The 17893-nt window shown below is 39.6% G+C and overlaps 1 protein-coding gene across 4 annotated transcripts in view; it reads right to left on the bottom strand.

Moving 5' to 3' along the window:
- The window catches only part of itih6 (inter-alpha-trypsin inhibitor heavy chain family member 6), a 119204-nt gene that overhangs the window by 20357 nt on the left and 80954 nt on the right, over positions 1-17893 (bottom strand). Inside the window, exons 11-13 of one of the 4 annotated variants that reach the window (XM_039774456.1) lie at positions 8472-8498; positions 5044-5067; positions 685-726 (exon numbers count right to left, since the gene is read on the bottom strand). In XM_039774456.1, the coding sequence (XP_039630390.1) occupies positions 685-726; positions 5044-5067; positions 8472-8498 (93 nt within the window). Of the gene's footprint in view, positions 1-684; positions 730-5043; positions 5068-8471; positions 8499-17893 lie in introns of all 4 variants that reach the window. The other 3 variants (XM_039774455.1, XM_039774458.1, XM_039774457.1) reach the window with 3 other exon arrangements.

Here is a 17893-nt window from a genome sequence, read left to right as displayed (position 1 = left end):
ATACAGTATATATATATAATGTAGATATGTATGTAGAGATATATATATATGTGTGTAGACTCAAACCGATTATGATAGCAGCAATCCAAGCTGTGAGAAAACACTAAAAAGGAGGCGTGTCAGACATCGTGGTACATTTTCTGATGTAGCTAGACGAAAACAACTTTGTGACGCTGCCGCCAAATACTCGCAGAAAAATCCACAAGTTAATAGACACACTGTCACTAAATACTCGCATGCAAATCCACAACTTAATAGAGACACTGCCGCTAAATACTCGATAGCGATTTGGGTAGTGAACACTTCGATGAATGAAACCTGTTATCTTTACAACGGTTGACAAACACGGAATGTAACTTGAACACAACACGTCCTCCAAATACAAACCTGATTGAAAGAAATAATGATAATCAAATCCTTGATGACAGCAATACTCATAACAGTGATAAAACAATTACTTTGACAATCATGTTACGTTATTTTTGAAATGTTTCCTTTTCTTTTTCATAACTTCTTTAACACACGACTTCTGCGCTGCAAAGCGCGGGTATTTTGCTAGTCTTGGAAATAAAGGAGCATCTGCTATAATGAAAAACATAGTACAAATGTCTATACATGAAAACATTAACTTTAAATGGAGTTTAAAAAACAATAGGAGATTAGTATATTTAAAATCATACTTACCCTGCCCAGTATACTGTCCAGTGTAGAAAACATCTCCTAAAGCTACTGGCATACAGAAAAAAGAACAGTTTTAGGATGCTGTTTGCAAAGTCAGTGATCATCAGAATATTCAATCACCAATAAGCCATTTCAGAAACATTAAAAGCAGCAGCAACAAAGTCTCAAATTTAATAAATGCTGAAAGCACATTTTGTGTACAGTACTGCTACTTATAAAATATGCTCAGTATAACTTGCATGCATTATGAATAAATATCACATACAACTGTCTGTAATGTTTAACAGGCGGTTAGCTGATATATACAGAATTCAGCTTTCCCACAGACAACAGGAAAAGGACAGAACTACGCTAAGTCTGGTTCAATGTGGGCCTCAACCTTGATTTTTTGTTTTTTTCCTCTTTTTCCTTGCATTTTGTTTCCCTTAGTCACTAAGTCTTTCACTTTTTGTTGTATTTCGGTCATTTTTTAATTATCTTAGTTTCTTCTATTAGTTAAGTTCATTCTTCTTTATATTTTGTCTATCATGCCAATTTGTCAATTGTTAAAGTGTAGGACAAGACCCCTGATTTGACAGCAGCCTTCAGGTTCAGTACAGTAATTAGATTTGCTGCACCACCTGAGGGCCAATTGAATCGCAGAAAGCCAATGCATCAGGTAAGTGACATTAGTTTCCATGCTGTTTTCTTCTTGTCCCCTCTGTGCCCCTTTTTTTTGCTAGTTTAGTGGCCTTTTGACCATTAGGTTTGGGCTTTTTTGAATTTCATTCATTTTTAGCTTTGTTAAGAATTTTCTGATTTTGGATTTCACATTTATGGATTGGTCATAGTTAATTATGTGAAGTTTTTATTTGAATTTTGCATTTTGAATTTTTAAATATCTTTTTTATTTTAGACTTTTGATGTTTTATGTTTGAGTTCCTATTATGCTTATTAAATTAAGTTTACATTTGTTTCCATTAATTTTCTCCAATGGTTTCTGATATTATTAACAGAAGTTCACAATACAGATAGTTCATGCCGTGAATGCATTACTCGTGCCAACGTGAAACTTTCCTGCAGTGCTGTGGTGCCATTGGTTTTATTGACTTGTTTTCAGCTTATGTTGTCAAGCAGATGATACGCCTGTATTCAAAATTCTGCTTTCTTAGATGCTGGGATTTGTTTTGTGTTGCACATTACTTGCTTTTTATGCAAAAGGAAACAAGAAAGGTACTGGCATGAGGACACAGTGTTCAGTGTGGTACGAGAACTGTAGTCCATTGTGTTGTTCAACATATTATCATATATTAAGGAAGGTGAAAAAACAGACATTCTGGGTAGTATAGAGCTCTGTCAAGCAAAAAATAAATAAATAAATAAATAACAATAATAAGAGTATTAAAAGCAACAAAAATGCCATCTCCATATGGGGTTTTATGGTACTGAGATTCCCTTACCTTTTTTGTGGGTAATACTTTCCTGCTGCACTCTGTGTTTTTGTTTTTTTATTTCTCACAGCATTGTGACATCATGGAAATAGCTGCCAATTAACTTTCCTAATTTATTGACTTAAGATCTGGCAGGTAGGTTGTTTATCTAATCTTTTTGCATTGTTTGAATGTCTTTAATGTTTTTTCCTTAGAATTTTGGACAGCTTCAGGTAATCAATAGTTTTCTTGCTTAGGCACCTTTTGCTACAGTCTGGCAAAGGTTCTACCCTTGACTCTTCACATTTTGCTTTTTTTTTGTTTACTTCACCTTTCTTGTAATAATAGCATCGACTCTGGCCATTAGTATTTTCAGTGTTGGCTTTTGTTGGAAAAGCTCTGTTTAGGTTTCCTTGCTGCCCATTAGTTTTCCTTTTCAAATGTTGTTAAGTGTCACCAATTACAGGGCAATTAAGCATCAGTTGGGACCTGGGTAATAATATACGAGAGTAGAACTCGAGCAAAGTCTTGTTGCCCAAGGCTCTCTGGAAAGCATTAGCTTTCTGAGTTTTTTCACTTATATTGGACAGAAGCTTGGTTTTGATCTTGTTTTGAATTTTGTAAGTGTTGACTGTTAAAGATTGTTCTGCTTCAATTTAATAATCAGAGTTTTCTAAATGTTCTGATTCAGAGTTATCAATTTAGTATTGAGGAATTGAATGCTTTCTTTTGGATCCTTATGTCAAGTTTCAGCTCTTATTAAATGTCAGAGTGGTTGTATATGCTTTTACGTTTTCAAGTTTTTACATGGAATTCTTCTTTGCTATAATTATATGTGTGCTCTATGTTTTCTTAAAGAGTCTAAAAAAACTATTCATTATAATGAAAATGAAACATAACATGCTCTTTTGGAACTTACAGTTGACAAAGATGACTTCCGAATGCTAAACTTGAAAACGTCTATTTTCTTCTTGCTAGCATCAATGACAGTTCCTGCTTTTTCTGTAAAGTAAATTGCTTTACTTATATAAACGGTGCCCCTCAGTGTCCATAGTGTGCAGTTGAAATCATTATACTGTATTTCAAAGTCTTGGGGGGGTGTCCCCTTCCGTGTCCAGAGAATGCACCCCTTTATTTACCAAAGCAGTGCACCTCAGGTCCATAACGCAGACTTTCTGTAGTGAGCAATGCTTGAGTTACATAAATTGTGCCCTTCGGAGTCTGCAGGATTTGCCCATTAACTTTAAAAAATGGTGCAACTTGGGTGACACTGCCCAATAATTTGACCATCTGTCTTGGGCTGCTGCCTGTTCTTTTTTTAAAATAGGATTATGGCATGAATGTGCTTAAAGGATAAAATAATTTACGAAAAATGATTGAAACATTTTGAGTAGCAAAAACACAAGCAAAGCTCAGTAGTGAGCACTTTTGCTGAAGGGCGAGACAAAAACCAATCCTTAATCTGATCAATGTGCTCAGTGAAGTCAAATCATACCTCAAGAAACCCAGAAATAAGCATCAAAATCTAGATGTGGTGAACTGCCAAAGCTCTACAAGTACAGCTGAAGTCAAATTTAGCAGTTATCCTGCTCCTAGATATGCCCACAATGTCTCTGGTCTGCAGTAACCCATATTGAGTTCCACTCCATCATGACGACTATTGAGTAAATTAAGTGACATGAACGCGTAATCAAATTGTTTTTTAACATTAGTTCTTTAAGAAATTGGCCAGGACCAAATAAATGTTTTTTAAAACAAGGATTTCATTAAAATTGAATTTGTTCTAACAAAATATGACCTGTAATAATTTTACTTTGTAATATCAGAAAGCCGACTCATTTTAAAAGGGGAACTGGAAGAACAGACGAATGACAGAAAAGATGCATTGATGCAAAAATGCAATGCATCAAAACAAAAATAAGAAGTGAAAAATCAGTCTTTGAACATATCTTAAGTCAGAAAACCAGAAATCAAAAAATAAATATTCTTTATAAAGGTATGAAGTAAGATTTGTTTTCTGCAGTTCAGGTGAGAACACTTTGAATTAAGCAACCATTTAACCCCATCACTAAAAACTACACAAAGGTCACGGCCCCGGGCAACACACCCCTAACAATGGGAAAAGCTGCGTTGACAACAGAATTCAAAATGGTGACCAGAAACTAAACAAAATCCAAAATATATAACATGGTTTATTTATCTCAAGGAATTTCTAATCACATTGTAATTGATAATCATTACATAACTGGTGATTTGTTTTTATTTTTATTGGTTCCTTTAATTTATTAGTAAAGAGCACCAAGTTAATTAATTAAATTATATTTAATTACAATTACCTGTAGGTTCTTAATTCTAATTATTATATAAGATAGGTATTCTGTTCAGTTTCTTTACTTTCTTAATTCCGATTGTTTATTACTTATAATATTTACTTTTGTTTTTTTTCCTTAATTCCTTCAGCAAATTTATAAAAATGTATAAATAAACAATGAGAATTGTTTATTTAACCCATGATGTTTATTACTTACTCTAGTAGGCTGACGCCCTGCCCGGGGTTTGTTTCCTGACTTGTGCCGTGTGTTGGCTGGGATTGGCTCCAGCAGACCCCCGTGACCCTGTAGTTAGGATATAGCGGGTTGGATAATGGATAGATGGATGTTTATTACTTAGTGCCTAATGAAGTCTTTTATTTATTAGTAATTTAATTGATTTCATTAGGTTGTACAGTTATTTAACCCCTTCCTTCCTGGGACTACAACATTTCTTTCTCCTCCCTGTCAGGAGAGATACAGTATATGTGATAAATATAATATATAACTAAATGTTTTAAGAGGTCTTCTTTCACTTATCTGTCGACATACTACTGCTTCCAGGGGCACAATGTGAGCTTTAAAAGTCAGTATTATGGCCTAAAATAATTCTGAATCGTATAAACGTATCACAGTGAACTTACATGATTGAACTTCTCCCTCCATGTCTGTAAAACAGAAAAGCACATTGTATTATCATTGTCTCATGACTCACAGCTCAGTTTAAAAAATGCAGTTTGTTAAGCAGAGGCCCTTGATTCATTAATTCATTTGGTAAGTGAATCCTACACCTGCACACCCACAATTAAAACTCTTATTTGTAAAATTAGGAGTTTGCACATGCATGTACACAAGGCAGATAAATCATATTGAGAATTGAACATCTCCCATGAGCAAGTGGCACCTAAACAGGCTGTTCCAGTGCTGGCAGAAAACACAATCAGAGTCATTAGGTTTTACTTAAACTACTGAACAAGGGGAAGAATAGGTAGGGAAAATTATATACACAAGCAAAGATGATAACATCACATCAAGTGGGCTTTATTTTCATACCATCTGTACACATAATTTTACATAAGGAACTACATCTGAATAAGTCAATATTATACTGACAAATAGAAATCAGTGATGATAGGAAATGTACAACGAAGAAGGAATGCAAATACAGGCAGAACAGAACAGTAATTAGATATAAGGATGCACATGCAGGGACAGAGGGTAGCATGTGAGAAGAAACTGTTGTTCAGTATGACAATGCATGAGGTCTTACAGTTTTATGAACATGTCCATAAAAAGAGCAGAGTACCAATAATGAAATCATAGCTCCCATGCCAGATGGTAATGAAACTGGTCAGGATGCTCTCAATGGTGCCCCTACAGAATATGGTGAGGATATGGCGTTAAAGGCTTGTCCTTTATAGATGGCACATAAAGAGGAGTCACTGCCTTGCTTTCTTAGTCAAGCCAAGGAATTTGGTTCTTTTTACTGTCTCTACAACACGAACTCTTGATGTAAAGTGGAGTGTTTGCAGAGTGGTTCTCCCTGAAGTCCATAGTCATTTCTTTAATTTTATCAACAATAAGAGGTTGTTGCACTTGCACCAGTCTAGTAGCTGCTCCACTTGCATTTTGTACTTTGTATAATTATCATTGTTGATGAGACCTACTACTGTCATGTCATCAATAAACTTGATAATGCTGTTGGAGCTGTATTTCACAGTACAGTCATGAGTTAGCAAGTTGAACAGAAGTGGACTGAGCACACAACCCAGAGGGGGCTCTTTTGTGTCTGTGTTTTGGTGATGGTAAAGTTACTGCAAATGTGGACCATTTGTGGTCTTTCCACCAGAAAGTCCAAAATCAATTTACAAAGGGAAGAGCTGAAGCCCAGCAGTTTCAACTTTCCTATTACATTCTGAGGAAGGATGGTTTTGAATACTGAACTGAAGTCAATAAACAGTATTCTGATGTAAGTGTTTTTCTTGTCCAGGTGAGGCATGAATAGGTAAGGAGCCAAGGTAATGCACTTGGAATGTCAGACAAACTGCAGGGGGGTCATGTGATGCAAGGAGTTGTGGCTTCATGAATTCCGTGACCAGCCTCTTGAAGCATTAAGTGATGAAGGAGGTGATCACTGCAGGGCGACAGTCACTAAGGTAAGAGAGGACCGATTTATTTGGCACTGGTATAATGCTGGTGGAATTAAAATATCAAGGAATGCAGGCCTAGTGCAGAGAAGCATTGAAGATGTCAATTAGGACCCTTGTCAGCTGGTTTGTGCAGTCTCTGAGTTCTTGGTGTGGGATGCTGTCAGTTCCTGGAGCTTTACATGAGTTCACTCTTGACAGATCTTTCTTCACGTCAGCTGCAGAAAGGCTCAGTTCTTCATTAGTATGTGAAATGTTCAAATTAAAATAGCTTATGGCTAGAAAAACAGGCAGATGCAAGTAGGAAATGTAATTATAATTGTGTTCAATTTGTCAATTTGATAAAAGTGCTTCATAGGAATAGAAATGGCTGTTACATCATCACTGGAATGAGAGACAAAGGGCTTATAGAATGGGTAAGAAGTCAGGCCATTCTGAAGGAATGCAATTTCTGTACTAATGGCATGCAAAATATAAAATGCGGAAAGTATAAATCTAGCAGGTGAAGATTTCAGATCAGATAAGTAAGGTAGCAGAATGGACTTAGTAGAAGTGGTAGAGTCTTATAATAGATAATGAATCACTAAGAAATCAATAATTAGCAACACAGGCAGGCACACTAATAAAAGTGAAACTTTCTTAGAACAAGCACCTTAGAATTGTCAGTCCACCTGATAGCATGTCTTTGGGCTATGGGAAACAATAATAGTCCAGGAGAAAAGACACAAACAAACTCCACTACAGAAGACATATGACCCTACTGGAAAATGTAGGAATATACTGTAAATATTAGCATATGCAGGTGAAAGGAAGCCAAAAAGAGAGCTTTGAGCACTATCAGATGGCAGAATAGTGGTCAGCAGTGGTGAGAAAAGATAACTAGTTAAGATTTCCAAGAATCAAAAATGTTAGTCCTCTTTAAAAGTGATAAATTCTGCAGGCACAGCGTTTGTACTATAGAACTGCTAAAAAGGTAAATTATGCCCATTGTTGTAAAGAATGCTGTCATTTCTGCAGATCATGCAGTAGATATTTAAGGACAGTAATACTGAATGCTAGTCACTTTATTGTTGCTTATGTCCACTGCTTTTTTAAACAAATAGGGCATATGCACATTACAATTTCAGTGTACTTGCACTTGTTACATATGGCCATAAGCTGTTTAATTAGTTATGCCATCACATGCTAACAGAGTCACTTTTCCACACCAGCATATGAAATTCAGTAACAGGGATTCAACACAATTTTCCCGTGGGAAAGTCAAATCCTTGGCTTGTTAATATAAGTGCAAAAAGCTTGCACAGACATAGTTGACTGAACTGAGAAGGCCATCTGCTATGAAGGATTTCATTGTCAAACTCATTAGACCACTAGGTATGTACACACAGATCCTCCTTAGGCATGAAAATTAAAAATGACTAAACTCCAAGTGACTGATAATTAACATAAAAATGCTACTTTTGTTTTTTCATAGGAAGAGACATTAAGTCTATTACAAAGTCCCATAGCAATACTGGAAAGAGTAAATGAGACACCATTCAGGAAAGAATTAGTCCAATATTTAATATGGCATGACATTTTTGAGTAGGCCCAGATAGGTTGTCATACTACCCGTAACTGTCACAGTGGATGGCACAAAACCAGGCACCATTCCTGAAAAGAGGGTCGGCCCTGTGCTTTATTTGAGGCTATCATTTAAAGTACATGTGAGAGTAATGTGAAAATGTGACACTATAATTGGATGAATAGCAGAAAGCTGTGACATGCTAGTGTGGAGGAGTGTCATCAGTGGGAAAAAAGGAAATCCTAGTCTAACCCATTTAAATAAGTTAAGCATTACTTATGCAAAGCATGCAGTCTACTAGAAAATAAGTAATAGGTTGTCTTTGATTATTCATTGAAATATAAAATAAAATTATTCTTACCGTGATCTAGAAAGGATCCAGATATCACTAAAAGGGAAAGCAAACCATCTGTAGCTGTTGTGCAACCAATTCAGGAGGAACTGTCCTAGTAGATTGAGCTCAAACTTTTCATGGTATGTACATTGTTATCCTCAGAGTACTCAATGTATTTTCTTAAGCTTCCATATTACACATAAATTGTGACCTAACTATACCCAGTAAATGCATTAATTTCTATGGAAAATTGTCTTCGATGAGTTGTTTATTGTCAACTGACCTATGAAATATGCTGCATGAAATAAAGTTTCATATGCCAAGGGGAAATTTGCAGTTAACAGTCAAGTGTTGATGATTGCTGTAATCCTATATGCTGTATAATGCTACAAGATGATGCATTTTGAAAGTGTGTTAAGAGCCTGGAAATGGGTTCAAAGCCCAAATCAACCCATAACAGAGAAAAATCTCACAACTATAAACAGAGGACTATGGTAACTTCTCTGACATAGCTAATGAAAGAACTGGGCGTTACCATTTGTGGATCTTAGAAGGATTAAGTCCATTTAAGTGTTACTGAAACAAGAATACAGCTCAAGAACATAGTGTTATCACCTATGGAAAATACACTGCTTGGCCACAAAAAAGTTACCACTTGAATTAAAATAAGCAAATACTTTAGAGCCAATGATGGGATCATTATTGCAGTGATTAATATGTTTCAGATGGCAATACATTAATTCCTTTAAATTTAACTGATATGGTATGTAACTTCTCATTTCTTAAAGAAGCATGTCTAAAGACATTTCCCATGTTTACAGAAAATAAACTACTGAGTTTCAGGAGGGAAAAATTATTGGTCTTCATCAAGTAAAAAAAACAACTAAGAAGATTTCTGAAATTAATGGAAATGGTTTAAGAATCATCCAATACATCATTAAAGCCTGGAGGGATCGTTGTGAACCTTCAACTTCACAGAAGAAATGTCATAGAAACTTGATGCATTAGGATTAAAAGTCAAGACAGAGGTAAAGAATTTAGGAGTAACTATTGACTCTGACCTGAATTTTAAATCACATATTAATCAGATTATTAGGACAGCATTTTTTCACTTAAGAAATATAGCAGAAGTTAGACCTCTTATAACACTGCAAGATGCTGAAAAATTAGTTCACGCTTTTGTTTTCAGTCAGCTAGATTACTGTAACACACAGGACTACCAAAAAAAGACATCAATCGATTGCAACTAGTGCAGAATGCAGATGCTACAATCCTAACTCAGAAAAGAAAATCTGAGCACATCACCCCAGTTTTGATGTCACTACACTGGTTACCTTTGTCATTTAGAATTGACTTTAAAATACTGCTTATGGTTTACAAAGCCTTAAATAATCTCGCTCATCTTATATTTCAGAATGTCTTACACCTTACACTCCAAATCATAACCTTAGATCTTCAAATGGGTGTCTACTTAGAATTCCAAGAGCTAAACTTAAAAGAAGTGGTGAGGCGGCCTTCTGCTGTTATGCACCTAAAATCTGGAATAGCCTGCCAATAGGAATTCACCAGGCTAATACAGCGGAGCACTTTAAAATACTGTGTCACACATGTGCGAATAGGAGGCAGTCAAAGAGCCTAAAGGTGAGTGAAACATCGCGAGATAGAGGGTTGTCACGTCCTATCATGATGACGTTGTTTCCGGTTCCTGTTTCCAACGTCACTTCTTGCCAACCATTTCCTGTCCCATAATCCTTTCCTGTATAAAGTCGCCATTTTGACTGGAGAAAACTGTTCATTGTTTTGTTTTTGAGGCTTTGAATCATTCTTTCTTTATTTGTCTGGACGACAATATATGGGGACGGTCCCCAAAACTTTGTTTTGTTTTGTGTAATATTCTTTTGGAGAAGAATAATCATCACAATTGGCGTAGTCGACAAGGATTGTTTTTCGTCTGTTTAAAGATGTCGGAGGAACAGGACCTTAACATCGTTCTGAGCACCATCATGGGCGATCTGCAAACCCTAAAAATACAGATGGGCGAGACAAGGACCCAAGTAGCAGAAGCCAACGCTCGTGCTGCTGCTGCTGCTGCTGCTGCAGGTGTACGGACGGAGGTCGCTCGGCCACCACCTATTGCTATCACTACATTAACAGAGTCGGACGACATCGAAACATACTTTTTGATCTTCGAGCGTACCGCTAAGCGGAACGCATGGCCGAGGTCGGAATGGGCGTACATACTGGCTCCCTACCTGAAGGAGCGCGCAGAGAGCCTATTATGATCTAACTGAGGAGCAGGCAGCTGATTATGACGCTCTAAAAAAGGAGGTGTTCAAGCGCTACGGCGTATCTCCGGAACAGCAGGCAAGAGAATGGAGGGAGTGGCAGTTCGATCCCGAGAGACCGATAAGAACCCAGGGCTTTGAAGCCTGGGGAAAAGTATGTCACTGGCTACGGCCCGACATTAATAATTCACACAAAATGGCCGAGCTGCTAGCGTGTGAAACTTTTGTGCATGCCCTCCCTGACCATATCGCCCAGCAAGTACGGAAACATAATTTCGATGACATGGACTCCTTAATCCAAATCACAGAGCGCCACTGGGCGGCTTGCAAATCAGGGCAATCAGAACGGTTCTCACGCCGAAACCAACAGGCGTGGGGCAGCTCCTGAGCCCACCCGACAAGCTCCCGAGCCTGCCGTCCGTAAACGGGACAGAGGTGCTAGTCTTCCCCGCTGTTTCTAGTGTGGGGAGATTGGACATCTGTCCCCAACTGTACCATCGAGCCCATGGATTGCTCATTAGTTAGGGAGAAAGGTATTGTGCCACTGTGACTAATCCTTTATCTCTTCCATATACAGGTGCAGTTATTATAAATGGCAGGAAGGTAAGAGCAATGTTTGATTCCGGGAGTAACATTTCCATTGTTGCCACCCGTTTCGTTTTACCGCAACAGTGGACTAGGATAAAAACTAGTCTAAAATGTATTCATGGGGATATCCAGTATTATAAAACGGCCAGATGTGTGATATCGGTGAATCATCACCTAACGAGCATGGCCATGGCTGTATTACCGGATCCCCCTTTTCCAGTTATATTGGGTAGAGACTGGAATAAAATTACCAGCGGTAATAACGTAACTGTACCTAAGAAACATTTAGGCTTAGTAATGGAGAATACTGCTCCGACTGCCTCCACGCCATGTCCCACAGTAGCACGGACCCATACGGGTACCCAATGTGAAGAAATTGATGTCCCATCGACCTCTGCGTGAACTAGTGCAGTTAACGTAGAAGACGTGGCGACAGAAACCACACCCCTTAAGGTCGCACAAGACCCAATACAAGATTTAACTGCCCAATTTCTATTAACACCATCGTCTTTTAAAAGGGAACAATGGAACGATGATTCCTTAAAAAATATTAGGAATGCAGTAGTATCTACCGAGGGTTATACAACCCTGGATCCCATGCCACCGATGCTGTTCTTTGTACTTAAAAATGAATTATTATATAGAGTGGCAGAACACGAGGGAGAAGTGCGAACGTTGTTGTTAATTCCACGCACTTTCGGCGAAAGGTGTGTGAATTAGCACACGCTCACCTTCTAGGAGCCCACTTAGGCTCCGAAAAAACGTTAGAGAGAATAAAGCTCCGATTCTATTGGCCGGGAATTAACAAGGAGGTCCGGCGATTTTGCGCTTCCTGTCCTGAGTGTCAACTTCGCCAGATTCCTAGAAGGACGCGAAGCTCCTCTCGTTCCCCTTCCCCTTATTGATATCCCTTTTGAACGAGTCGGTATCGATCTCGTAGGACCATTGGAACCCTCGTTAAAAGGCTTTAAATATATTTTGGTGCTAGTAGATTATGCCACTCGCTTTCCGGAAGCTGTTCCATTGCGCTCAGCTAATACGAAAAACATCGCACGGGAATTAGTAGGGATATTCGCTCGTGTTGGGATCCCCAAAGAGGTTTTAACGGACCAAGGGACTCCTTTCACTTCAGAGACGTTCAGGGAAGTAGCCAAATTACTCCGAATAAAACATCTGAAAACGTCTGCCTATCATCCCCAAACTGATGGGTTGGTGGAGCGTTTCAATCAAACTTTGAAACAGATGTTACGCAAGGTAGTTAACGAGGATGGAAGAAACTGGGATCAGTTGCTTCCTCTCGTTTTGTTTGCTTATCGGGAAGTCTCTCAGACCTCTACTGGTTTCTCTCCTTTTGAATTATTATATGGAAGACAACCCAAAGGGCTTGTGGATATGTTAAAAGAAGGATGGGAAGAGGAGGTCCTCCCACTTCAAATATTCTTGAATATATCGCGCAATTACGCGATAGACTAGAGAAAATCAGACCTATTCTAAAAGAAAATTTGGAAAAGGCACAAGCAGCGCAGTCCCGTTATTATAACCGAAACACCACCATTCGGGAATTTGTCCCGGGTGATCGTGTGATGGTACTCGTCCCAACTTCTCATTCAAAGTTGTTAGCACATTGGCAAGGCCCTTATGAAATTAAAGAAAGAAAAGGTCTCGTTGATTATTTGGTTAAACAACCTAATCGGCGAATACTGAACGAGTATATCATATTAATTTGCTGAAACCATGGAAGGACAGGGAACCTGATCCCTCGTCCAATCAGCCTCGTTCTCTTTTATGTCATGTGCCCACCTTAATTTTGGCCCCGATTTGACATCCAAACAACGACAAGATCTCGAGGCGGCTATCTTGTCTGTCCCTAAAGTTGTGGACGAGATACCGGACGTACTGCGTTGATTGTTCACGATATTATTACTAACCCTGGAGTGATTGTCAGAGAGAGACCTTATAGGCTCCGGAGGCAAAGAAAGGAAGTAGAGTTGGAAATTAGATGAATGCTAGAATTAGGGGTTATTGAGGAGAGTCATAGCCCTTGGTCTAGTCCAATTGTCTTAGTTTCTAAACCTGATGGGTCGTGGAGATTTTGTAATGACTCTCGACGACTTAATCAGGTCTCTAAATTTGATGCGTATCCCATGCCGCGGTGATGATTTACTTGATCGGTTGGGGAACGCTCAATTCCTAACTACTCTTGACATGACGAAGGGTATTGGCAAATTCCTTAGCGGACTCCACCAAAGAAAAACGCTTTTAGTACACCCAGTGGACATTGGCAATACAGGGTCCTTCCTTTTGGCTTGCACGGGGCACCAGCTACCTTCCAACGCCTGGTAGACACACTGCTAAGGCCCCACAATTCATATAGTGCTGCCTACCTAGATGATGTGGTCATTTATTCCAGCACGTGGAAGGATCATGTATGGCAGGTTCAAACAATACTCTCCAAGCTAGCGTCTGCTGGTCTTCAATTAATCCAAGAAATGTTTTTGGATTAAGAGAAGCCAAATATTTGGGCTACCTAGTAGGAGGGGGTGTTGTTAAACCACAATGTTCTAAAATTGATGCCATTTTGAATTGGCCCCGTCCGATGAATAAGCGGCAGGTACAAGCATTTTGGGATTGGCAGGTTACTATCGTCGTTTTGTACCGCTTTTCTCAGAAGTTGCTGCGTGCTTATCTAATTTAAAAAGGAAACGAGCACCTTTAAAAGTGGTATGGGATATTTCGGTTGAGAAAGCATTCAGTGACTTAAAATTGGCCCTTACTTCAGCACCTGTTTTAAGATCTCATGATTTTTCTGTTCCTTTCATCCTCCAGACCGACGCATCGGCCACAGGTTTGGGTGCCGTGCTGAGCCAATGCGTTGATGGTGCTGAACACCCTGTTATGTACCTGAGCCGGAAACTGCTGGACCGGGAGACCAAGTATGCTGCGGTGGAGCGAGAAGCCTTGGCGATTAAGTGGGCTGTCACGTCTTTGAGGTACTACCTACTGGGGCGTGAGTTTACTCTGGTGACGGATCATGCTGCTTTACAGTGGATGTCCCTTCATCGAGTCTAACCTCGCATCACTAGGTGGTTTTTGAATCTTCAGCCTTATCGTTTCAGTGTCATTTATCGTAAAGGTTCCTTGCAGGCCAACGCAGATGCTCTCTCTCGTGTCCACGAACTCTCGGTGCAGGTCGCCCGACCCGAGGGGTCTGGGCTGAGGGGGGGGTCATGTCACACATGTGTGATTAGGAGGCAGTCAAAGAGCCTAAAGGTGAGTGAAACATCGCGAGATAGAGGGTTGTCACATGGTACTTACCTGAATCTCTTTTGATCAACAGAAAACTTGAAGAAAAATAATTCCTCCACTTCCGGATTACAAAATGGCCGCGACGACTCCACTTCCGGCCCACCATGATGACGTCACTTCCAGCTCCATCAATCCACCTCACTTCTGTCCCATCATGATGACGTTGTTTCCGGTTCCTGTTTCCAACATCACTTCTTGCCAACCATTTCCTGTCCCATAATCCTTTCCTGTATAAAGTCGCCATTTTGACTGGAGAAAACTGTTCATTGTTTTGTTTTTGAGACTTTGAATCATTCTTTCTTTATTTTTCTGGATGACAATATATGGGGACGGTCCCCAAAACTTTGTTTTGTTTTGTGTAATATTCTTTTGGAGAAGAATAATCATCACAACTGCTAAAAACACATTACTTTAACATGACTTTCTCATAGCTTCATCTTAGTTTAATCTTTACGCTCTGTATATTCAATTAATTATTATTAGTATTCATGGTGGCTCCAAAATCCGTACTAAACCCTACTTTCTCTTCTGTTCTTTTTCCGGTTTTCTGTGGTGGCGATCTGCGCCACCACCACCTAATCAAAGCACTGTGATGTCCTTACATTGATGAATTAAAGGGCAGAAGTCCACATGACTGTCATCATCAAATTCTTCCATTAGAACCCTGAATACAATGAGGACTGATTGAGGTCATTTATGTTAGGTAGAATGCCTAGAGGGGGCTGGGCCGTCTTGTGGACTGGAACCCCTGCAAATTTTATTTTTTTCTCCAGCCGTCTAGAGTTTTTTTTTTGTTTTTTCTGTCCTCCTTGGCCATCGGACCTTACTTTTATTCTATGTTAATTAGTGTGCCCTAATTTTAATTTTTATTTATTTTGTCTTTTTTATCTTTCTTCATCATGTAAAGCACTTTGAGCTACATTGTTTGTATGAAAATGTGCTATATAAATAAATGTTGTTGTAGGAAGAAACCTTGAAAGATCATAACCAGATATCACTAAAACACATATTAAAGTCAAATCATTTAAAAGTAACAGTACATTAGAACATTAGAACACTCTAGACGAGAACCGGCCCTTCAGCCCAACAAAGCTCGCCAGTCCTATCCACTTATTTCTTCCAAGAAAACATCAAGTCAAGTTTTGAAAGTCCCTAACGTCTTACTGTCTACCACACTACTTGGTAGCTTATTCCAAGTGTCTATCTTTCTTTGTGTAAAGAAAAACTTCCTAATGTTTGTGCGAAATTTACTCTTAACAAGTTTCCAACTGTGTCCCCGTGTTCTTGATGAACTCATTTTAAAATAACAGTCTTGATCCTCTGTACTAATTCCCTTCATAATTTTAAACACTTCTATCATGTCACCTCTTAATCTTCTTTTGCTTAAACTGTACAGGCTCAGCTCTTTTAACCTTTCCTCATAATTCAACCCCTGTAGCCATGGAATCAGCCTAGTCACTCTTCTCTGGACCTTTTCTAGCGCTGCTATGTTCTTTTTGTAGCCTGGAGACCAAAACTGCACACAGTACTCAAGATGAGGCCTCACCAGTGAATTATAAAGGTTGAGTATAACCTCCTTGGACTTGTACTCCACACATCGTGCTATATAACCTAACATTCTGTTAGCCTTCTTAATGGCTTCTGAACACTGTCGAGAATTCGATAGCTTAGAGTCCACTATGACTCCTAAATCCTTCTCATAAGGTGTACTCTCAATTTTCCGACCACCCATTGCGTATTCAAATAGACTTAATACTGAAAGTACAAACATTTCTACATGCATAACGAGAAGAAAACTTTTTGGGAACAACTACTTCAATTTACTAGGAAGCATTTGGATTGGACTTGTCGGAGATGGCTGGGGTGGCAACCCGGCCGGGACGCCCAGGAGGACCGGAGGAGGGCTTGCGCCTTCCCCAGACCATGTGGGGGTGACCGTCCTGGTACCTTTGGGGGAGACAGGTACAGAGCTTTAAAACTCCACCATGTAGGGGCCTGTGGTCACCGCCAGGGGGCGCCCCTATGCCTTTGGAACCCTGGACTTCAGCACTTCTGCCACACCCGGAAGTGCTGGGGGGAAGAGGAGCAGGGACACCCGAAGTGCTTCAGGGGATGCAGCTGGCACCTCCGCCACATTGAGACGTGTCGGTGGAAGATTGCCGGGACACACCTGAAGCACATCTAGGGAAGCATAAAAGGGGCCGCCTCCCTTCATACAATGGCTAGAGTCGGGAAAGAAGAGAGCTTGGTGGAGAGGAGTGGAGGCGGCCTGAAGAAGTGACAGGGGCATAGTGTTGGTTGGCCAGGACTTTGGGGTTTGCGTGCTGCACTTGTACATAATAGATAATGGCAAATAAACGTGTGTTGGGTGACATTGACGTGTCCGCCTGTCTCTGTCTGGGCTGGCTACCACAGACTATAGAACAATAGAAATGATCATATGGCCTGATGAGTCCAGATTCACCATATTCCAGAGCAATGGGTGCATCAGGGTAAGAAGGAAAGCGGAGAAAGTGATGGACTTGTCATACATAGTGCCCACTGTACATGGCTCTGGAGGAAGTGCTATGATATGAGGTTGCTTCAGTTGGTCTTGTCTAGGATCAGCATTGTTATGCAGCAATAAAATGAAGTCATCTGAGTACCTCAATTTACTAAATGACCAGGTTATCCCATCAATGGATTTCTAATTCCCTGACGACATGGGCATATTCCAGGACAATAATGCTGAGATTGATCAGGCTCAAACTGTCAAAGAGAGGTTGACGGAGTATAAAGAATCACTCTCACATATAAATTGGCCACCACTGAGTCCTGATCTTAACCCCCATTAAAGTCTTTGGGATGTGGTAGAAAAGACTTTATGGCATGATTCAACTCTCCCATCGTCAATACAAGATTTTGGTGGAAAATTAACACAAACCTGGATGAAAATAAATGTTGAGACATTGCATAAGCTTGCTGAAGCAATGCTACAGCAAATGTGCAATGTAATCACAACTAAAGGCGGTGCAATGAACCATTAAAGAGTGCAACTTTTTGTTTTGGCCAGGCAGTGTAAGTCATACAGGAAGTTAGGCGATATTTTGATTAGTGTAGTAAGTGATCATGGGTTAAGAGTCAAATGGATTTAAAAATGACAAGCCTTTTAAATATAATATATACATGGTATGTCCTAACCTAAGCACTCACACCAGCTTGCAGTATAAGCTGATGCTTGCCTATGATCACAGAGTCAAGAGGTAACTTCAAGCAAAGGCTGACTGGCAA

This window comes from Polypterus senegalus, chromosome 13 (assembly GCF_016835505.1).
Source record: "Polypterus senegalus isolate Bchr_013 chromosome 13, ASM1683550v1, whole genome shotgun sequence".
Lineage (NCBI taxonomy): Eukaryota > Metazoa > Chordata > Cladistia > Polypteriformes > Polypteridae > Polypterus > Polypterus senegalus.
Note: the sequence above shows the minus strand (reverse complement) of the source record. Positions and strands in the feature narration are given on the sequence as shown.